Raw genomic sequence first — 19301 nt, forward strand, 5'->3', positions numbered from 1 at the left:
CCTGTTACTTTCTCTTGATGTCATTTTCTTTTCCTGCTTCCCCCCTTGCCTGGTCCTCAAATGCCTCTTACTAAACTTTCACTGGTGTTAAGAACCCTTGGGCATCTTAAATTTATTTCTCATTTTTGAGATGCCTTTTCTTTTTTTCTTTTTTCTTTTTCCTGAGTTCAATAAATTCTTTCTTCATTTCTCCCATTTTTTTGGCTCTAAACTGCCGAAATTCTAAATCAGGTGGTTTTCCATACTCTCGAGTGCTGTTTGCATGTACCTGATTCTCTTTAGATGTGCAGGTTTCTTCTGCCTTGTGTGTGTGTGTGTGTGTGTGTGTGTGTGTGTGTGTTTTAAAGAAAGGTAGGGGGGTCTCACTATGCTGTCCAGGCCAGCCTCGAACTCCTGGATTCAAGTGATCCTCCCACCTTGGCCTCCCAAAGTGCTGGGATTACAGAAATTAGCCACCACGCCTGGCCATATGGTGGTTTTTAACAGGGAGGGAATTCTTACCAGTTCTTTTGTGGGAAATGTTGTTTCCTGATTTTTCTTCCATAGTCTTCTGTGACCTTTTTCTTTTGGCTCATAGTTTTGATATTGGGTTATTTTACAAGGTTCCCAGCTTAATGAACCCTTTTTCTGTCAGCCTGGTGATGCCCACACATTTTAGTGGGGTTTTTGCTTGTTTTGATGATGGAGGTTTGTGAATATTCCCAAGTGTATGGTTGTACTTTGTCTCATGGGACCTTCGCTCGCTCGCTCGCGCTCTCTCCTTTTCTCTTTCTCTACCTGATTGCCAAAGGGAGCGTCCCTCTTCCTTTTAGCTGTCTTTTCTTCCCGGAAGCTGTGTTTGGGGGACTGATGTTTTCAGTTGCGCGTCCGTTTCCAACACTCTTGACCCTCTGGGCCAAGCCTGCCCCTCTGAATAGCTCGGCAGCCCGTTTCCTGGCACTCGGATCCCCGTGCTAGCTGTTCACAGGGTCTGGCTGCTTGAATTCCATTCCCTGAGGTCCCTTTCTTGCAGTGACCTCGAGGCCCTGCCCAGGCACGTGGAAGGCGGCTTTCATCTTTGCGGTGGGTCCGACGGACGCTTCATCGCTCAGCCTGGGTCCCTGTGGTTTCTGCTGGTCGCCTTTGTCCCCACAGGGTGGGAAGAGGTGGGGTGGCGAGCGGGAGCAGGTGGGGCTGGATTTGTTGCTTCATCTCTTTTTATTCAGTTAACTTTGCAGTTTTTGGCACTCTCCATCTTCCTCTTCAGGTCATGCCTAGGGTAGTTTTGTGAAGGATTTTGTGAGCTTGTGAAATTATATTACGTAATTTAGGGAGGAGATTTGGGGGTGTTGATCTTGCAACAGCCTTCGTGAGCTTCCGCCTTGAACATTCTCTCTTTTTTTTTTAAAGATGGGGTTTCACCATGTTGGTCAGGCTGGTCTTGAACACCCGACATCAGGTGATCCGCCTGCCTTGGCCTCCAAAGTGCTTGGATTACAGGGAACATTCTCATATGAGTCTTTCCAAGGGCACATTTTTTTCATTTCTTGTGGAGAAACTTCTAGGGGTGGAACCACTGGGTTGTAAGGTAGGTGCGCATTTTGATTTCAAAGAGAAACAAAACACCACGTGCACCGTTTCGGACGGAAGTTCCAGTTCTGCGTCCTTGCTGAATCTGGCACGTTTGGTCTTTGATTTCAGCCATTCTGCTGAGTGGGTCCTTGCACATTGTTCTGGGCCGAGTGGCCGTTTCCCCGACTGCTGACGATTCCGGGGGCTGCTTCGTGCTGGTGGGACACTCGTACATGTATTTTAGTGAGGCACCTGTTGGATTCTTTTGCCTATTTTTCCTGTTAGGTTGTTTGTCTTTTGACTTTCTTTTTACTTTTTTTTTTTTTTTGAGACAGGGTCACCCAGGCTGGAGTGCAGTGGCACCATCTTAGCCCACTACAGCCTTGACCTCCTGGGCTCAAACCATCTATCCTCCCACCTGAGGCTCCTGAGTAGCTGGGACCACAGGCATGGGCAACCACACCAGGCTCATTTTTGCATTTTGTGTAGAGATAGGGATTCACCATGTTGCCCGGGCTGGTCTCAGCTCCTGAGTTCAAAGTGATCCCCCCACCTTGGCTTCCTGAAGTGCTGGGATCACAGGTATGCACCACCTTGCCCAGCTGACAGTTATTTTCCTAAGAGCATATTTAAAACATCATCTCAGTTAGGTGCGGTGGCTCACACCTGTAATCCCAGCACTTTGGGAGGCAGAGGCAGGAGGATCACCTGAGCCCAGAAATTTGAAACCAGCCTAGGTAACCTAGTGAGACTTTTTTTCTACAAAAAATAAAACCACAGTTAGCTGAGCACAGTAGGGCATGTCTGCAGTCTCAGGAACTGAGGGGCAGGGGACCGCCTGGGCCTGGGAGGGTGAGGCTGTGGTGAGCTGAGATGGTGCCACTACGCTCCAGCCTGGGTGACAGAGTGAGAGCCCGTCTCCACAACCAGCACACCATTCCATTGTTGTGTGGCTTCCATGGTCTTGATGAGAAGTCAGCTGTTGGTCTAAATGTCCTTCATTTGACCTTGAGCTTTTCTCTCCCACATATTTTGTTATTTCATCTTTGTCTTTGTTCCTCCTGCTGCTTCTCCTCCTTGAATTTTCTTACGACAGATCTAGATTTTGACTTATTTTGAATCTTGGGATTGTCTTTCATCAATTCCAGATGTCATTGCTTCTTTACATTTTGCGTCTGCCAAGTTTCCTGCTCGTTTCTCCTGAGAGACCTGCTCATTCTGTCCTTGGTCCCTGCACCACTTCTCTGCGTTCTGCCTCTGTTTCTTTGCTTCCTTCCAGGTAATTTATTCTGAATTATCTTCAGTGCCTCGTTCTCTCATCTGTTGTCTAGTCTCCTACCAGAAGCATCCAGTGTGTGTTTCATCTTAATTGCTACATTTGTCATTTCTAAAAATGTTCTTTTTATTCAAATTTGGCGTATTGCCCTTTATAGTTTTCTACTCCGTGAATTATTTTCAAGCTTGTAACTTATGTCTTCAAAGAAATAGAAAATGTTCATGTGCCGGGGAGCAAGGGTGTATGGGAATTCTGGGCACTTTCTGCTAATTTTGCTGAACCTGATACTGCTCTAAAAAGTCTAGTTTTAAAAAATATAACTGTTTTGTGAGCCATATTTGTCAGTTCTAATGTTTGAAGTCTGGGTCTTTTAATTATTTTTAGCCTGGCCCTTCCTCATTTGCGTGGTTTCCTGGTTCTCATTGGCTGCATGTGAGTCACTGTCCTTGGACATGTTTGTGGGTGTCTCTGAGACCTGGGATGACTGTGCCTTTTCCAGAGAGGGTCGCAGCTGCTCCTGCTGGGCAGGGAAGCTGGAGACTCTCAAGTTGGAGCCACTTCAAGCCCAGGTCTCAGTCTGGAGTCCCTTGGTCTGCTGAGGTCATCTGCTGATCAGTCTGTGTCATCACCCTCAAAGTTGGGGTTTTTCCTTCCGTTTCCCCTCCTGCTACCAGGGCAGGCTTCTCTGCAGTCCTGCGAAATTGGGATGGGGCTGAGTGTGGATCATATAGTTCTGTTTCCTCTTACCCTGAAGATTTGAACACGGGAGAGTGTCCTGTGGAACTTCACATGGCAGCAGACACGGGCTTTGTCTCTCATCCACCTCGTCCCCACGAGGTGATGGAACACAGGTCCAGGCGGGTGTTGGCTCATGCCCTCAGGCAAACACTGTTCTGGGTCTTCAGTCACCTGCTCAGGCCTCTCAGTCTGTGTGGTCCCACAGGATGTGGCTGCTCAGCCCTTCTGTTCACACGGCTGGGAGGTGAGTTCTGACCCTAACCAACCGCAGCCTAACCCTGGTTCTGACCGAAACTAGCTCGCCGTTACCTGGTCCTCATTGTTTCTGTGGATGGAGGAGGGTCTGGAATGTCGGAGGAGTGAGCAGTGAGAGCACAAGGGTGGCCGCTGGAGCAGCGTGTGAGTGTGAGGCCACCGTCTCATGGTTTTCAGCTAATTGTTGGGATGACCAAGGATGGACCAGGGGACTCTGCATGAACTTGGAAGAGGACGTGGAACGGGGCCTCTGCAAATAACTTCTCTTCCCAGTGCCTGTGTAAACTGTGGCTTGGAGGAGCTAGCAGGCTCGGGGAAGGTTCTGTGACTGTAAGAGGCACGCCTGGAAAAAGCCTGGGTACCCTTCTGTCTTTTCCCCAATAATGTCCATTTACCAAGAATTTAAAAAATGGGTGTGTGTAGGAAAACCACGAAGAAGCTTCCTCTGTGACGAAGCTCAGAGAATAATTCCTTGGTTTGTGTTTCTGGTGTCACTCACCTGCAGGGTGCAGGCCAACGTGGGAGGCTCTGCCAGAGGTTAGGGGTTAGCTTGGCAGATATGGGGGAAGATAGAGCATGGCACAGGTGGGTGTGTAGGAGTCTAGGCCAGAACCACCCCGGGCAGCCCACCCCACGGACCAGTCTCTGCCAGGACTGATGCCAAGCACTAGGTCAAGAGTCAGGCAGAGACAACATTAGATGGTAGCCTGGATTAAGGGGGGCGGTCACCACTAGGTTCCAGACCAGGTTAACAGATGAGACCTGATTGTGGTCAGTGAGCCAAGTGGAGGAATAGAGAGAAGCAGGACCACGGACAGCACCAGGGCTGCTCCCCTGGCTAGGGCACAGCTGCCCACTTTTTCCCAGGGGTCGTTCCAGCTTCCGGAGCCAGCCCTGGCCCTGAGGCCTGGGGTGGGGAGAGTCCTGCACTCCTCCACCCGAGGATCCTGCAGGGGGGCTCAGTGGGTGCAGATTTCTCAGAGCTGCTGGGGTTTGTTTTGTTCTTTTTCTCTCTCCAGGGGCCTGAGCAGTGATTCTAAAGTTGGACTCTTAAGTGGGAGGTGCACAGCAGATTCTTTTTTCAACAGGAGTAGCGTCTATCTCTGAGAGACACAGAAAACAAATTGCTCTCCATAGAACTCTTTTCAAGATCCTTCCAAATAAACCCCAGAAAGACGGAAGCAGATTTCAAATGAATGTCCAAGTATCAATGGCAAAAATGTCCTCTACAGTGACATGCAGAGTCCAGGCAGGCAGGTCACGCTGGACACCCGCTATGATCATTGAGAACAATGGCATGAGAAAATAAAAATGCAGCATCCTTTTTTCCTTCAATATTTGGAAAGAAAGCCGAGCAGGTCTTGACAAGAAGCCTGAAGGCCACAGTGAAATCGATCGGGAAGGAGGAGTGAGGAGAGACGAAGGGTGGATGTGTGTGCAGGTGTCGGAGCGTGGCTGGTTGGCACGTGGCTCAGTCTTAGTGCCTGCTCTCACTTCACTGTCTTTCCCTCCTTTTTTTTCCTCTGACATCTTAAAATTCTATCTGAACTTGGTCAACGGGAGGCTGATGAGCTGCCCCGCGGTGTGTTGCTCAGCCACTCCTCACTGTCCCCTCCCCCAGGGTCTGTGTCCAGCTGCTGTCTGACGACCTGGGGCACAGGGAACCCAGTAATTAGCCTTCTCCACGTGGGGTTCCTGGGCTTCTGACCCCTCCCTGTCTCATTCCTGTTTGGATATTTTGAAGAGGAATTCCAGCTGTCTGTCCCTGGCGCTCCCCACAGTGCATGTGGATGGTCCTGAATGAGCTTTCTTCCAAGTGCTGTGAACGTGACTCTCCCTGGAGACACTCAAGCCCACCTGGGGACAGGTGCCGCCCTTGCCCGTCTGTCTCTGGCCAGCATCGCCTGCTTGTGTGTGGTCAGTTTGTGTTTGTCTTTTTAAAAGTTTGGCTCAGGAATCAGAAAACCTGGATGAGTCTGGCTCGTTCCTGGTGGGACCCTGGGCACCTTCTCTCACCCCTGCACCCAGGTTTCTCCACCGACAGCGAGGGCAGCTCTGGGTGTGTCGCCACCAGGCTGTAAAGCTTGTCCATGCCCAGGGAGCCTGGCCTGTGGGGTTGATGGGTACGGCTCATCCCCAGAGTCTCTGCTGCGCACTTGTCCATCCATGTCTAATTGGTCTAATCACAAGCTGTGAGCATGTCCTCTACCTCTATTTTGGATGCAGAGAAATCTCTGGAAACCCAAATACCCGCTAACCCCATCCAGGTCTCAGGGTCCTGTCTTTTCCTGCAGGGCCCTGACTTTGGTGCTGAAGACCATTGAGGCTGTGCGTTCCATCTCCTTTGTGGCTCTGCTGCTCTCAGTTCCCGGACCTGGTGTTCAACAGCCACAGGACACCAGGGCCTCCTTACCTGCCACCATGGGGGCCTTCAGACTTGGGCAGTGTGCCCTGGCTTGAAAGCGAGGTAGCTTGTGCCTGTCATTCTGTTTATGTGAGGCCACCAAAGCTGTCAGCAGAAGCCTCTGAAGCCCTCACAGCTGCACTGAGCGCAGGGGCCGAGTCAGCCCCACCTCCCACCTGCACTTTGTCCAGTGCGCCAGTGCTGGGGCTGCTGAATGCCAGGGGTATCGCCACCCACACCCGCTGCAGGAGGCTCTCGCTAATGGCGACTGATCCATTTCCAGAATACCAGGCACCTGGGGGGCCAGCTCCTGCCCCGGGTTCTGGGTCCCACCAGGGTCCAGGCCCCACGCCAGGGGTGGCTCTCAGCCTGAATCCCACCAGTGCGCATCCCAGATGGAGCAGAGACGAGGACCTGAGTGTGGTGTGTGTGTTTCAGGAAGGACTCCGGGGACGGGGACGGCGGCTGGGAAGCGTGAACCAGGGAGGGAGGAAGGCCAGCCCCGGAAGCTGTGCTGGCCGCTGCTGTGGCAGCATCTGGGCACAACGCCCTGGGACCCTCGGAAGAGCTGGAGAGTGAGCCTCACAGTTGGGGTGCCAGGAGGGAAGAGGCATGCGCTGAACCCCGGCTTCAGACCCACTGGGCAGACATGCCTCGGGTGTGAGCTCCTCGCACACCAGGCCTTGCGTGCATGAAAGAGGCTTCGTGCCCTGCGGTGCCAGGAAGCCCAGGGCCCAGCGTGGGCAGGAGCACGCGCTGACTGCCCTGCCACGGCGTCACCCTCAGAGGCTGCTTGCTAGTCATGCTGCAGGAAGGATAGACCGGAGGCTCACAGGACGCTCGCTGCCCCGCGGGGGTCGTGTTGGCACCACATGGGACACAGCACAGTGCGTTGAGCAGGGCCCCGGCAGGCGGCACGGGCCCCACGAGGCTGGCGGTTCTCGTCACCTGAGCAGCCCTGCACGTGTGTACTCTCTGCTCGGCCTTCTCCCCGTCCCTACACAGCGCTCTGCTCTTTCCAGTGCAGCAGGAGTGTCGACCCCTGGGCGCTGGGCGCTCAGGCCTGGAGCAAAGGCAGCCAGGTCCTGTGTCACCCCAGTGAGAGAGACGCTATCTCCAGTGCTGGCCTGGACAGCGCCTTCCTCCCTCGACCCAGCATGGATTCAGCGCATTCTTTGCTGTGGTTTTGGACCAGATACACTAATAACACGCATGATATTAGGCACACTAATAGCGCACTGTGTCCACACCGCACACTGGTACGTACAAGGTGATGATGCTCAAACTGGAGAGCCTGTGGTCAGGGCCGCATCCCGGGGCCAGGCTGGGGTTCAGCCGGATCCTCAGCCCCAGACGGCTCAAGTCCAAGTGCGGCCCGCCACGTCCGTCCTGCAGTTAGTTGAGTAAGGGACTGGCTTGGTGTCCGGTGTTTGGGGCTGCTTGGTGGAGTGAGTCTGTGAGAGCCACCAGCCTGTGGGAACAGGGCTGAGGCCAAGGCCTTGGGGCCCCATTTAGTCCCATGGATTCTGTGATGACTTTGGAATGAGGCTGCTTTCATCCGAGGATGGATTCGTTTAGCACCCACGGGTGGAAATACAAAGTGAGGGCCACAGAGCTGACCTCTGATGTGGTTTGTGGTTCACATGTCTCTGGAAATAGCCCTGCTGCAGCCTGAGTCAGCCCCGTAGACCAGGCACAGGTGTATCCAGGCCCCAGGTGTGCAGGGTGCTGGCCTCCGTTGGGAAGAGGAGGCTTTTGCGTGACTTCCGTGCGGGTGGAAGGAGAAGACTTTCTTCCCCACAGCCTTTGTCCGGATGGTCCTGGGTGCTGTCCCCATCTGCTCCTGTGCAGAGAAACCTCCTCCCCAGAGACCACTCCCTGGGGCACGCAGGTGGGGAACTTCAGCAATGAATCACTCGCCGTGAGCAGCTGGCGAGGGTGGTTCTCAGCATTTTTATGTGTGATTCTGGCTGCACGTGTGTGAGGACCAATAGTCAGTTACCCAAAGCAGTGGGGAGGGGATGCTCCAGGCCGTTGGAAAGTTGCGGGTTGTCTTGGGTGCTGCCTCCAGGTGCTTCTTGATAGACGAGGGGGTCGAGTCCAATAAACCCACTGTATGTTCAGACCATCAGAAATGTGTGAGGTACCCAATGAGCCCGTCATAAGGTCGAAGCCTTGTAAGTCAGCACCGTCTGTGCCTCTGGTTCAGGATCCTGGACAGAGCTTCCTGCTCTGCTCCTTGCTTACCATCCACGTCCTGCCCAGGTGGGCCTGGCTCCGGCTTTGTCCCACAGGGGACTGTCCCAGCCCCAGCTCCAGTAGTTGGAGCTGTCAGATGCCTGGCTTGCGTCTCTGTGATGATGAACAGCTGTTCACGCTGATGACCGAAGGGACCCAGGATGCCGCCTCCCTAAATGAATGTTCTGTGGCTTCTGCAAAACTTCCCTGCAGATGGACAGGGGGAGCCTTTCCTCCTCCCAAGCTCATTTGGACGGACTCTGGGTGCCATCGCCACCTGCTGCCGGTGCCACGCACGCCATGGGGTGTTGCGACGAGGCAGCTTTGACAGCCTGGACCCTGTGCCTGACAGGACACGCTGCACTCTGGCCACAGGACCGTGCATTTGAAGCCTTTGATCTGAGCCAAGATTTTCCATTTTATTGGAGATAAAGGTGCAGGAGATTGACTTGTTCACGTCAGCTGGACCTGGAAAATGCGCATGTTTGTATATTTCTGACTTCACAGAGCCTGGCATGGTGACCACAGCAAGGATGACCCAGCTGCTCTGTCCCTTTCTGGGGCCCTCGGGCCTCCACTGTCCTGATATTTGGTGGTGCCAAGGCTGACCCCTCAGTACACACGGCTTCCAGTGCTCTTCAGAGAGATGCCAGAGTGGTCTCAGAGGATGGCAGTAGCCACTTAGCAGGGTGTTTGTGGCGAGGGCCCCACCCACCTGCAGGAATGAGGCAGGTGACAGATTGTCACCAGGGAGGGGGCTGGTGCCAGGGCATCCCAGCTCCTCCCCACCTGTCCCTTGTCACTGGCCATGGCAATTCACAGGTGTTCAAATTCCCAGAAATAAGCTGACTTTACCTTGGAGAACCAGAGGGACCCAGAGAGAAGGGGGAGGGAGGAGAAAGGGAGGATGGGGAACGTTTGGTCTGGGTTGTTGACAGGAGAGTGGAGCTGGGAGCCCTGGAGCTGCCGCTGCTGGGGTGGGTGGCCACGCTGTCCCCGGGAGTCAGGCTGCATCTTCACATCCTCTTGGGAACAGGAAGAGGAGATGACATTGCTGAAGGAAGCTGCAGCGAAGAGCCTGGCAGAGAGCGCAGACCCTCGATGTGCCCTGTGGTGCTGGGCTATAAATAAAGCTACCCCAGCACCAGGAGATGCCAGAGACTGGTCTGTTTCCACCAACTCTGGGTAGGGCAACGTTCCAGGGAGACTTCGAAGAGCCAGGTCTTATCTGCGTCCAAGTTTGAGGCTGGAAATGGTACGTGGCTGGGGGGTGATGATGAGATGTTGGCTGGGCAGGCGCCGGGAGGGGGCAGGGCAGCCACACGGGCAGGCACAGGCAGGCTCTGCAGAGGCAGGGAGAGAACAACACGGCTATTCTAGCAGGCAGAGAAAGCGCTGGACGGGCCGCAGCCCCATTCACAATTCAGAAAAATCTGCCCTTAGCAAATTCGGAACCCAGAGTCTTTAACCTGAGGAAGGGAACCCGCCAAAATCCTGCAGTGACTCTGGTGCGTGTCCCTGCAAGACAGAAGTGAGAAGGGGGTGCTGGTTATCACTCGTGAATGAATGTGCCTCTCCTGAATGACTAATGTTGTGTCATGGAGACCCTACCTAGCGCAAAAAGGTAGGAAAATAAAAGTATGAGGACTGGAAAGGAGAAAACGCAAATGATTTTCTACACAGAAAATACAAGAGAATGGCCGGGCACAGTGGCTCACGCCTGTAATCCACCAAGGTGGGCGGATCGCTTGAGGTCAGGAGTTTGAGACCAGCCTGGCCAACACGGTGAAACCCTGTCTCCACTAGAAACACACAAATTAGCTGGGCGTGCCGGCAGGCGCCTGTAATCCCAGCTACTTGGGAGGCTGAGGCAGGGGAATTGCTTGAACCTGGGAGGCAGAGGTTGCAGTGAGCCGAGATCACGCCACTGCACTCCAGCCTGGGAAGAGTGAGACTCTGTCTTGAAAAGAAGAGAAAATACAAGAGAATATAGGAAGAAACTCTTAGGACTAAGAGATTTCATCCAGTTGCTTGTGTATGGTACAGGTGAAGTCAGCGGCACTCCTGAGTGTCACCCCCTTGTTGGTTGTGAGGAAAGGTACCACTAGCATCACACACACCCTCTGACGGCTGCACAAATGTCAGGCATCAAGAAGTGAATGCATCACAAGTTGTGTAAAACCTTCTGGGGGAAGTTATACAACTTCACTGAAGACATGAAAGATGTCCTAAATAAATGGAGAACTATCCTACACTCACAAGATTCAATGTCAAAGAGATGCCAGTTCTCTCCCAGTTAATCTATAAACTCATTAGAATTCCAGTCAAAACCCAAACCAGTTTTTATTGAACTTTGCAAGTTGACACAGAAAGGCCAAATTTGAAGATTATATCACTAAAGAGGGGCACATTGGGGTGGAGCTTGACAGAGGCCATCGGAGTACAGCTCAGGGACCCCGAAGACGGAACGGGGTTGCCGCCCAAGCTGGCGTGGTCAGGCCAGTGGGAGCACCAGGCTCCAGGAGGAAGATGGCATGCCTGGCTTCCACACAGAAGACCCGAGGGTGAAGAGCCGAGCGACCTTCAGGAGGAAACCTGGGAAGATGTTTTCATGCACGAGAGAGACACCCCTTAAGCGAGAAACAAAAGCATAGAACAGGAAAACAGGTAAAATGGCTCAGCTTAAAGTTTCTGCAGGATGGAAGGCGACATAAAAACTACGAAGACTCCTATCCTGAAGCAGAGTGGCCGCCTTCAAAGCCACAGGTGCCGGACACTCCACACAGCGGGAAAGGGGGACCAGGTGAGCCCCAGAAGCAGAAACTGATGCAGCGGCTGATCACGAGCACTCAGGAAACGCACATTAAATCCAACAGGGAGAAGCCCCTCTGCCCCTCAGCTGCCATCAGGCGTGGGAGGTGTCGGGAGACGGGCATTCATCCTGGTCGCTGCTTTGGGCAGCAGCTCGAGGTGCTGGAACAGTGGAAGGCGCCTGTCCCTCAGCCCCGCCGCCTCCCATTCCCGCACCTGCTCTGAAAGCTCCTGAGCAGATGGGCCCGAGGTGCAGACAGGAGCACTCCGGCAGCGCCATTTGCAAAGACGCAGAAACAGACCCGCTGACTCCCCGTCAGCCGGGAAGAGGTGGGAAGCCAGCACAGCCCATGGTTTATCATGCGTGGGGACACAGCGAAGACGGACACAGCTCACGCGCCAGCACCCTCAAGGGAGTGACGTTCAGTGAGAGGAGAAAACCGAAAAAGGGCGTGTAGGGCACGATACCATCTGTGCTGTTTTTCCAAGACACAAAAGGCAGCAATGATGAATTCGTAGCTGTGTAGTAAAAACACAGACACACGTGGGAGTCACGAAAACAGGTCTCGGTCGTGAGAGGGATGGAGGATGGGCCCCCGAGGGCAGTCCTGGCAGGACTCCAGGAGGAGGTGGCTTTGCGTGACAGGAGTGGGGATGGTGGGTCCAACAGCTGCGTGCAGGGCCTGGAAGGAGGAGAAAGGGAAGGCAGCCATGTTTTTGCTTGGGTAATAACTGGTGAATGGCTGTGCCGGGAGCTGCAGTATGACAGTACAAGTGAAGTCTGGGGCAGGGCAGGCCAGTTTTGGACCCGCCGGGTCCGAGAGGCCCCCGGGGAATGGTGTGGAGATACCAGGTCAGTGTGGGGGAACAAGTGGGTTTGGGAATTGGCAATGGAGCAGCAGAGCCCTGGATTTGGGTGTGGTCGTGGGAGTGGCCAAGCGCCCCCAGAAAGGCCAGGCGACAACTGCCTGTGGGTAGCACAGGGAAGCCCGGGACGGGTTGTGGGGTCGGACCTGGGCCTCGTGCCTGGGGAGGCCGCCACTTGAGACACAGGCTCTCTGGAGGTGGTGGTGGTCCCAGATGCGGCTCCTTTCCTGGGAGCAGGTCCTGGGGGCGGCAGCTCTGTCCCCGGTGCTGAGCCTCGGTTTCTGGGATCTGGAAGAATTGGGGCTGCAGCTGGCAAGGTGGCTGGGAGTCCCTGCTCAAAGCTCGGCTTCTCAAGAGCTAGCAAGGATGGTAGTTTTCTTATTCATAAATTCCTTTATTTTCCAAATTCTCTACAACGAGCACGTTTTACTTTTACAACTAGAAGAACAAATGCGATTGAAAGAGCACGCTGCTTGCTAAGCTCGAATGTCAGCGTCGGCCTGGCCCCAGCACCCCGCCTGCTCCCGCCTCCACCAGTGTGGGGATTCAGAAAGGACAGCGTCTCCCTCTGGGCTCCGGGTGAGGACTCACCGGCTGCGAGGGGCGTGTTTACTGCAGGAATCAAAAGCACATACGTGCATGTGCATGTTTGAAAATGAAAATAGATTCTGATCCTAAAAATACATATTCATTGTTTCCAATGCTACAAAAAAATTACATACAGCTCAAAGATAAAAACAGAATACCATGTCACCTGGGATCCTGTCACCTGGAGATACGGCCACTTTACATCCTGGTATCTACACTTTTGGGCTTTATTTTTCTTGAGTGCAACACGCACATGCACACATTTTTAAAAACATGGGATCATACTATACACATTTTTTAAGAGCTGGCTTATAAAAATCTTAACAATAGGTTGTTTACATCTTTCTGTTAAGCTGGGACTCAGGAGGTTGTTAAATGGTGCCATTGTATTCGGATGTATGTGCGTTTCCCATCACTAGTTAAATCACTTCTCTGTTGTTGGACGTGGGGGCTGTTTCCAATTATTCACTGTTATATTATGGACAACATTGCCATAATCATCCCTAAGTGAGCTATATTTAAAGTCTTGCAACAGCCTGCCCGGGGCACGTGCTATGAAAGTATCTGGAATAGAGTCGCATCTGTGTGCACACACTGTCCTGGTGCTGTTTCCCCAGATCCATTCCAGCAGGAGGACAGCCGGGCTGAGGGGCGCTGCCCTGCGGGAAGGTTGTCCCCTGGTCTGCCTCCCACGGAGGAGCAGCCGCCCTCGGGGATGGGTGTGGACCCTGAGCCACCTTCGTGGAACCCTCTTGCTCCAGGGCGGCCAGGGGAGGGTCTGAATCCAGCTGCAGGACCTGACGAGGGTGTGACTAGGGGGCAGCTGCAGGGCCCGTCAGCGCTCTGGCCTCCTCCCCTGTAACACAGAGGCAGCCATGATTGGTGACAAGGGACAGTGGGTGGCTGTGACTATTGCAGGAGTCGGGACATGTGATCCTTGGAGGGTTGTTGCAGCATCCTGGACGTGTGGCCATGGTTTTAATCGGGGCAGTTTTGTTGCTTGTTCTAACTTACGAGGGTGGCCAGATGGAGACAGACAGCAGATACAACCCGAAGTCCCGGCCTCCCGGTGCCATCCTCTGGTGCATTCTCATTGGCATTCACTCTTCAGGCTCCTCTCAGGGTGGTGCCTGTCAGTCTCAGTTTTGGGGTGAAGTGACCTTTGGCCCTGACTGGAAGAGGCAGGTGGGCATGCGGGGGGTAGGAAAGGGAACTGAGGCAGAGCGGACTGGGAGCAGAGGGGATGCAGGTCCTCCGGGGCTGACCCCAGAACTTGGGCGCGCAGGCCTGCTCTGGGGTCCGGGCTCCATGCAGCCTCAGCGCAGGTCCTGGGGGCTAGAGACAGGGCAGGGCGGGAGCTTCAGGCCACCGGCGGCCCTAATGGCTCCCTTGATGGCATCGGACCAGATGGACTGAAAGTGCCCTCCCGCTTGAAGCCGTGGCAGACCCTGCGTTTTCCACAGAGCGCCTCCGTTCCACGGCTTCTCCGGAGGCTGGTGACGGACTGCGTCTGGGGCAGGCGAGCTCACGTGCTTGACCGTCACGCAGGAATGCCGTTGGTCTCGCGTGTCTGGTCCCGTCTGCATTTTCATTCCACGCAGCGCGCAGTCGAGTGGGTGCGAATCGGTTCTACCACCTGCTGTTTAAAATAGATACCCTCAGAGTGGAAGTGCATTCCCATTATTAACCTGCTTGCTCTGCAGTCCTGAAGGGGGTTTTCCAAGCAGGAGGGAAAGCCGGCCAGAACGCAGTCCTGGAGCGGAGCGGGCAGGGCTGGTCCAGCTGTGGCCTCTGCCGCTCGCTGGTTTTCACGTGAGACTGCCAGCCCGGAGCCCAGGCCCCTCTGCATCTGAACAGAGCCAAGCGGCACCGGGATCCCAGCTGCGCGGCTGTGCCTTCAGCCCTGCGGAGCAGCCAGTCCTTCCTCCGCTAAGCCTGAAGGCGCCGTGCAGGGAGCCGGGCTGGGGGCTCGGATGATGCCTCTGTGTGTGGCCTTAACGTACGCAGGAGGAGCTTGGGCGATCCTGGCTCAAGGGCTCTGCTGGGAAACGGCTTGGGGAAATGGTTCCTCCCCCTGGATGTAGTCACCACATGGTAAATTCCATCTGAAAAATAAAAGCCCAGCTCTTTGCTGAGTCATAGAAGCTGGAAGCTGATTTGCGCAAAAGCCGGACTGAGTCTCGGATGAGCTGGGAAAGATTCTCACAGCAGAGCGATGGGGAGAGGAGCAGACCGCCGGCTCCGGGCCGTGAGTGTTTATTTTCCGAGTGGGGCGGAGGCTTTGCTGGTTTGGGTTCGGCCGCCTTCTGCACGGGCTCCTTCCACTTGGGCGCTCTCCTGTTTTTAGCGTGCACACGGATGTGGCTGGAGAGTTGACAGTTTGGGGTCTGTCCTCTGAGGGGTGCAGGGACGATCATAGAGGATGCTTCGTGTGCCCGCTTTCACATTCATGCTGGGCATGCATTTGGAGGGGGCTGCGTTCCGAGAGCATGGGTGTGTGTTTCATCCCATTTGTAAGGTGGATGCTTGTTCACACGGCAGCCGTGGGTTGGGGTGCGGTGGGGAGGCTAGGCCCAGTCTGTGTATTGCTGGCTGTAATGAGAATCCCACCGACCCGGCACCAGGGAGCTGTCTGCGCAGCCTGGGAGGCCTGCAGCGCCACCTGCTCCCGGCGGCTTCCGTGGGGTAGCCGGCTGGACTGTCTTGCTGCTTGTTCTGTTTTTAAAGAATAGGTCATATTTATGGCTTGAGGCCTCACCACCTACCTGCGCGCTGATTGGGTCGTGTCTTCTCTTTAAAACTTAATCAAGAATCGCACATGGCTTATTGCCATAACTTCGCACGCAAGGAACTCCAGATTTTTGGGAAACAACAGCTTATTATTAACTTACTGATTCACTTTTCTTTGAAAGAAGGGAGTTATTACACCGTGCCTCAGAGTCTACAGCTGTTCAAAGAAAATGCACTGTTGATTGGGGCCGGCAGGGCTGTGGTGGAAAGGTACCGCGGGTAATTGTCATTTCCCTGGTGTTTATTGAGATGTAAATGAGATGGGGGTGGGGGGACAGACAAGCATGAAGGGTGGAAACACCTGCTGTTGCCACTGATTCTGCTGCTGGTTCACAGTGCAAGAGAACCAGTCACAAAACAGTTTTCTCATTGAAAACCAAGACTGGAGTTGTAGATTCGGGAGTCCTCTCGGTGAGTCCAGGCCTTTGAGCAGATCCGTGGTAGTTCCCGAGAGGAGCAGGAGGAGGGGAAAGTGAACTGGGCCGTGGAAGGTGCCTCAGTTTACCTCCACAGCATGACCGGCAAAAGGCCAGCATTTGGATGAGGTTCCTGAAGAATCTCAGAAAGTAGATGCATATGTGTCTTGTAGAAGAGAGCACGTTCCCATTCATTCTCAAGGCTGAGGATGGGGGGTGCACTGTGCACGCCTGTTATACCTGAGGTTTCTTTTCCCTGCCTCTCCTGTGGTTTGAGGGTACCCCTGTGAAATCACAGGGGCATGCTGTGGCAGAGAACACGGAGCTCCTGTTTCTAGCCCGACAACCCTCGGGAGGCCTTGCTACTTGAGGTCCTAACTGACAATATCTAAACAGCCAGGTGGTGGTCCTACAGCGAGCGAGCTACTGGAGGGGAGGGGCTGGTCCTCAGCCCCGTATTTTGGGTCTAGCTGCTCTAATATATAAGTAAGTGTCAGTGTCTTGCAGAATTTCTGAGAAGGTTGATCTTGACCGTGGGCTTCTGTGAAGTAAAAAGATACGGCGCTGGTCCCGAATGCTGCCTCTTTTGCTTTTTCCTTGACTCCTCAGTTTCCAGTCAGGCAAGCTAGGATGTGTGTGGGATGGTGGTGTGAATTTTCCATCTGGACCCCAAAACAGCCCTCATTAATACGGGGATTGCATAAGTTCAGGACTCCAGCCACTGCGATGACCGTCTGTGGAAGAGCCTATGCTGGCCACCTAGGAACCCCCTGGGCAGCTGTTTCTTATCTCAACATGGCCCCGTTGGTCTGGCACCCCAAGCTGAGCTCTGAGCTATGTGAGGCAGATGTGCTTTTGGGGGCAGAGGCCGGAGGTATCTCCTGTCCTGCAGCTGAGCCCCGGGAGCTGCCTGGGCCTGCTTTCTCTGCAGATGACTTTTACGTATGAAACACAGGCCTGTGCTGCAGGTGGGGGCCGTGCCTGCTCTCCTAGGGGGTCCCTCCAGAAGGCTCTCAGGAGCCGAGTTCTTGATTGCCTGGGGTTTATGACCCCAGGACATGACCTCAGGAACTTTCTGTGGTTGCCAGTTTCCAAGCAAGCACAGCTGGCACGGGCATCATGGGAAACCCCATCCTTGGCACAGAGAACTGGTCTCCAGCAAAACTGGGCCTCCAAGTGAAAGTGGAATTCAAACCTAGGGAAAGTGACTCCGGCCGGCTCGGGACGAAGGATTTCACTGAGGGCAGAGGTGTTCGCGCCAGGCCGGGAGGCGTTGCGGCCATCGCGCTAGGCCTGCGGCTGAGCACGAGGTTAGCGCCGTTAGCTGGATGGGTCAAATGTTGAATTGGGTGAGGAGGCATCCTGACCAGGTGCCATTCTTCCGGGGGGCTGGGGGGGGGTGATTAAAATGTGCCCCTGCTGCTGCCTGGAGAGTGGTTGACCAGGACTACCTTGACTTTGAAGGACCCCCGGCTCTTCCTGCCTGAGGAGGACTCTCAGCCAGGGGTGGAAGGCCAGGGGTCTGGAGGCCTCAGTTTTTCTTCTGAAGGAATGCCGGGTCTGTGTCACGCCCTCGAGGACCTGTTTCTCCAGGCCCACACTGACCCCTGCTTCCTGTTAAGCTGAGATCCGGTACTATCTTCATGATGATGGGGTTGGTCTGAGCAGGAAGGGGCTTGGAATCGCAGAAACCTCTGCATGCAGCTTTCCGTGGTCGGCCTCTTGCTGTGGCCAGCGGCCACGTCCATGTCAGAGTTTTATTAAAGAGCACCACTGGCAGGTGTGTAACATCTGGTGGCCTGCTCCACAGCTCTAGTCTCAGAGCGGGAAGAAGAGGAAACCGTAGAGAGAAGGACCTTCCGGTGACTTTCAGCAAAAAGCAGCAGTGTGGTGGTGATGTTGGGTTGGAAAGGTGGGGGCTTCCTGAGCCCACCCTTACTGCTTGTTCGTTCCTCCAGTGTTCACTGGCACCGGTGCCCTGTGTGTGGGCAGCAATGGCATCGGGCACAATGGGAGCACAGATGGGGATCGGTCCCCGGAGAGTGTGACCATGTGGAGTTCCGCAGTCTGCCCCGCACCTTAGCGACACGGCTGGCAAGTAGCTGGTGGCGTCAGGAGCGGTGACGAGGTGTGGCTGCAGGTGTACCGCCCCGTGGGTCATCTAAACAGTACTGTCTTCCCTTTTTTTTTTTAAAAAAAAATATTTTTACTTTTTAGAGAGAGTTTTGCTCTGCCGCCCAGGCCAGACTGCCATGGCGCGATCTTGGCTCACTGCAACCTCTGCCTCCTGGGTTCAAGTGATTCTCCTGCCTCAGCCTCCCAGGTAGCTGGGATTACAGGCATGTGCCACCACACTCGGCTAATTTTTGTATTTTTAGTAGGGATGGGGTTTCGCCGTGTTGGTCAGGCTGGTCTCGAACTCCTGACCTCAAGTAATCCGCCAGCCTCAGCCTCCCAAAGTGCTGGGATTACAGGCATGAGACACTGCACCCGGCTTGTCTTCCCCGTTAACAGCACTTCTTACCCTCTGCTGCTTTTTGACGTCTTCAAATCATTAATCCCCATGAGATTCTTTGCTGTGTGGCGCAATGGAGCTCCCAGAAGGCCTTGACCCCCTTCCTTTTATGTAGATGCATTTGTTGACTTATTTCTGAAGTCCAAAGGGAAGGGGAATCCAGCTTCTGAAACAGACCCTGGCACCTCCATTTTCAGGTTTCATGGGTGCTTGTTTACTTTGAGAAGAGTTCAGTCTTTATGGCTTTTAAAAGAGCCCCCGAGGCCCTACAATCTGGGCATGGTGGCACATGCCATGGTTTTGGGGCAGCTGCAGAGCTGGCTGGAGCAAGCTCAGGGAGAAAGAGGAGACGGTTTCTTCTCGAGCTAACAGCCATGCTCAGAACCACAAGGGCTCACAGCTCCCTTCCACACGCAGGGTTCTCTTTGTTATTTCTCTTTTGCTTACTTCACACTTACTTTTCATTTTTTTACCTTCTGAAGCTGAAAGCATGAACTAGGATTAGATTATGGTTGGAGACCTTTTGTGTGTTCCATTATAAGCCCCATTCTCCTTATACCACCTTAGCTGTGTCCTGCAACTTCCGATATACAGTATTGTCCTTGTATTTTCATTCAGTTCAAAATGTTTTTATAACTTTGTTATCATTTCTTCTTTCACCTGTGAGTCATTTAAATGTGTGTGTTTTAATCCAGATGTTTCATTTTTTTTTTTTGATAACTTTCTATTATATATTTTTAGTTCAATTTTTTTTGGCCAGAGAACATACTTTGGATAATTTCAATTATTTTTAACTTTGTTGAGATTTGTTTTGTTACCCAGCAAATAGTCTATTTTGATGAACATTTTACG

The 19301-nt window shown here is 53.7% G+C and overlaps 1 protein-coding gene across 22 annotated transcripts in view; it reads left to right on the top strand.

Annotated features, from left to right (window-relative positions):
* Positions 1 to 19301, top strand: part of JAKMIP3 (Janus kinase and microtubule interacting protein 3) — a 128508-nt gene that overhangs the window by 12208 nt on the left and 96999 nt on the right. For 6 of the 22 annotated variants that reach the window (XM_010331640.3, XM_003922085.4, XM_074383116.1 and 3 more), the window contains exon 1: positions 4729 to 14976. The exons of 2 other annotated variants lie outside the window; for them this stretch is intronic. Coding sequence is in view for 1 of the 20 variants with exons in the window: in XM_074383115.1 (XP_074239216.1) it covers positions 14944 to 14976 (33 nt within the window). In the remaining 19 variants the exon portion in view is untranslated. Of the gene's footprint in view, positions 1 to 4726; positions 14977 to 19301 lie in introns of those variants that run through there. 14 more of the 22 variants (XM_074383113.1, XM_074383123.1, XM_074383114.1 and 11 more) reach the window with 4 other exon arrangements.

The sequence above is a fragment of the Saimiri boliviensis genome, chromosome 12, assembly GCF_048565385.1.
Source record: "Saimiri boliviensis isolate mSaiBol1 chromosome 12, mSaiBol1.pri, whole genome shotgun sequence".
NCBI lineage: Eukaryota > Metazoa > Chordata > Mammalia > Primates > Cebidae > Saimiri > Saimiri boliviensis.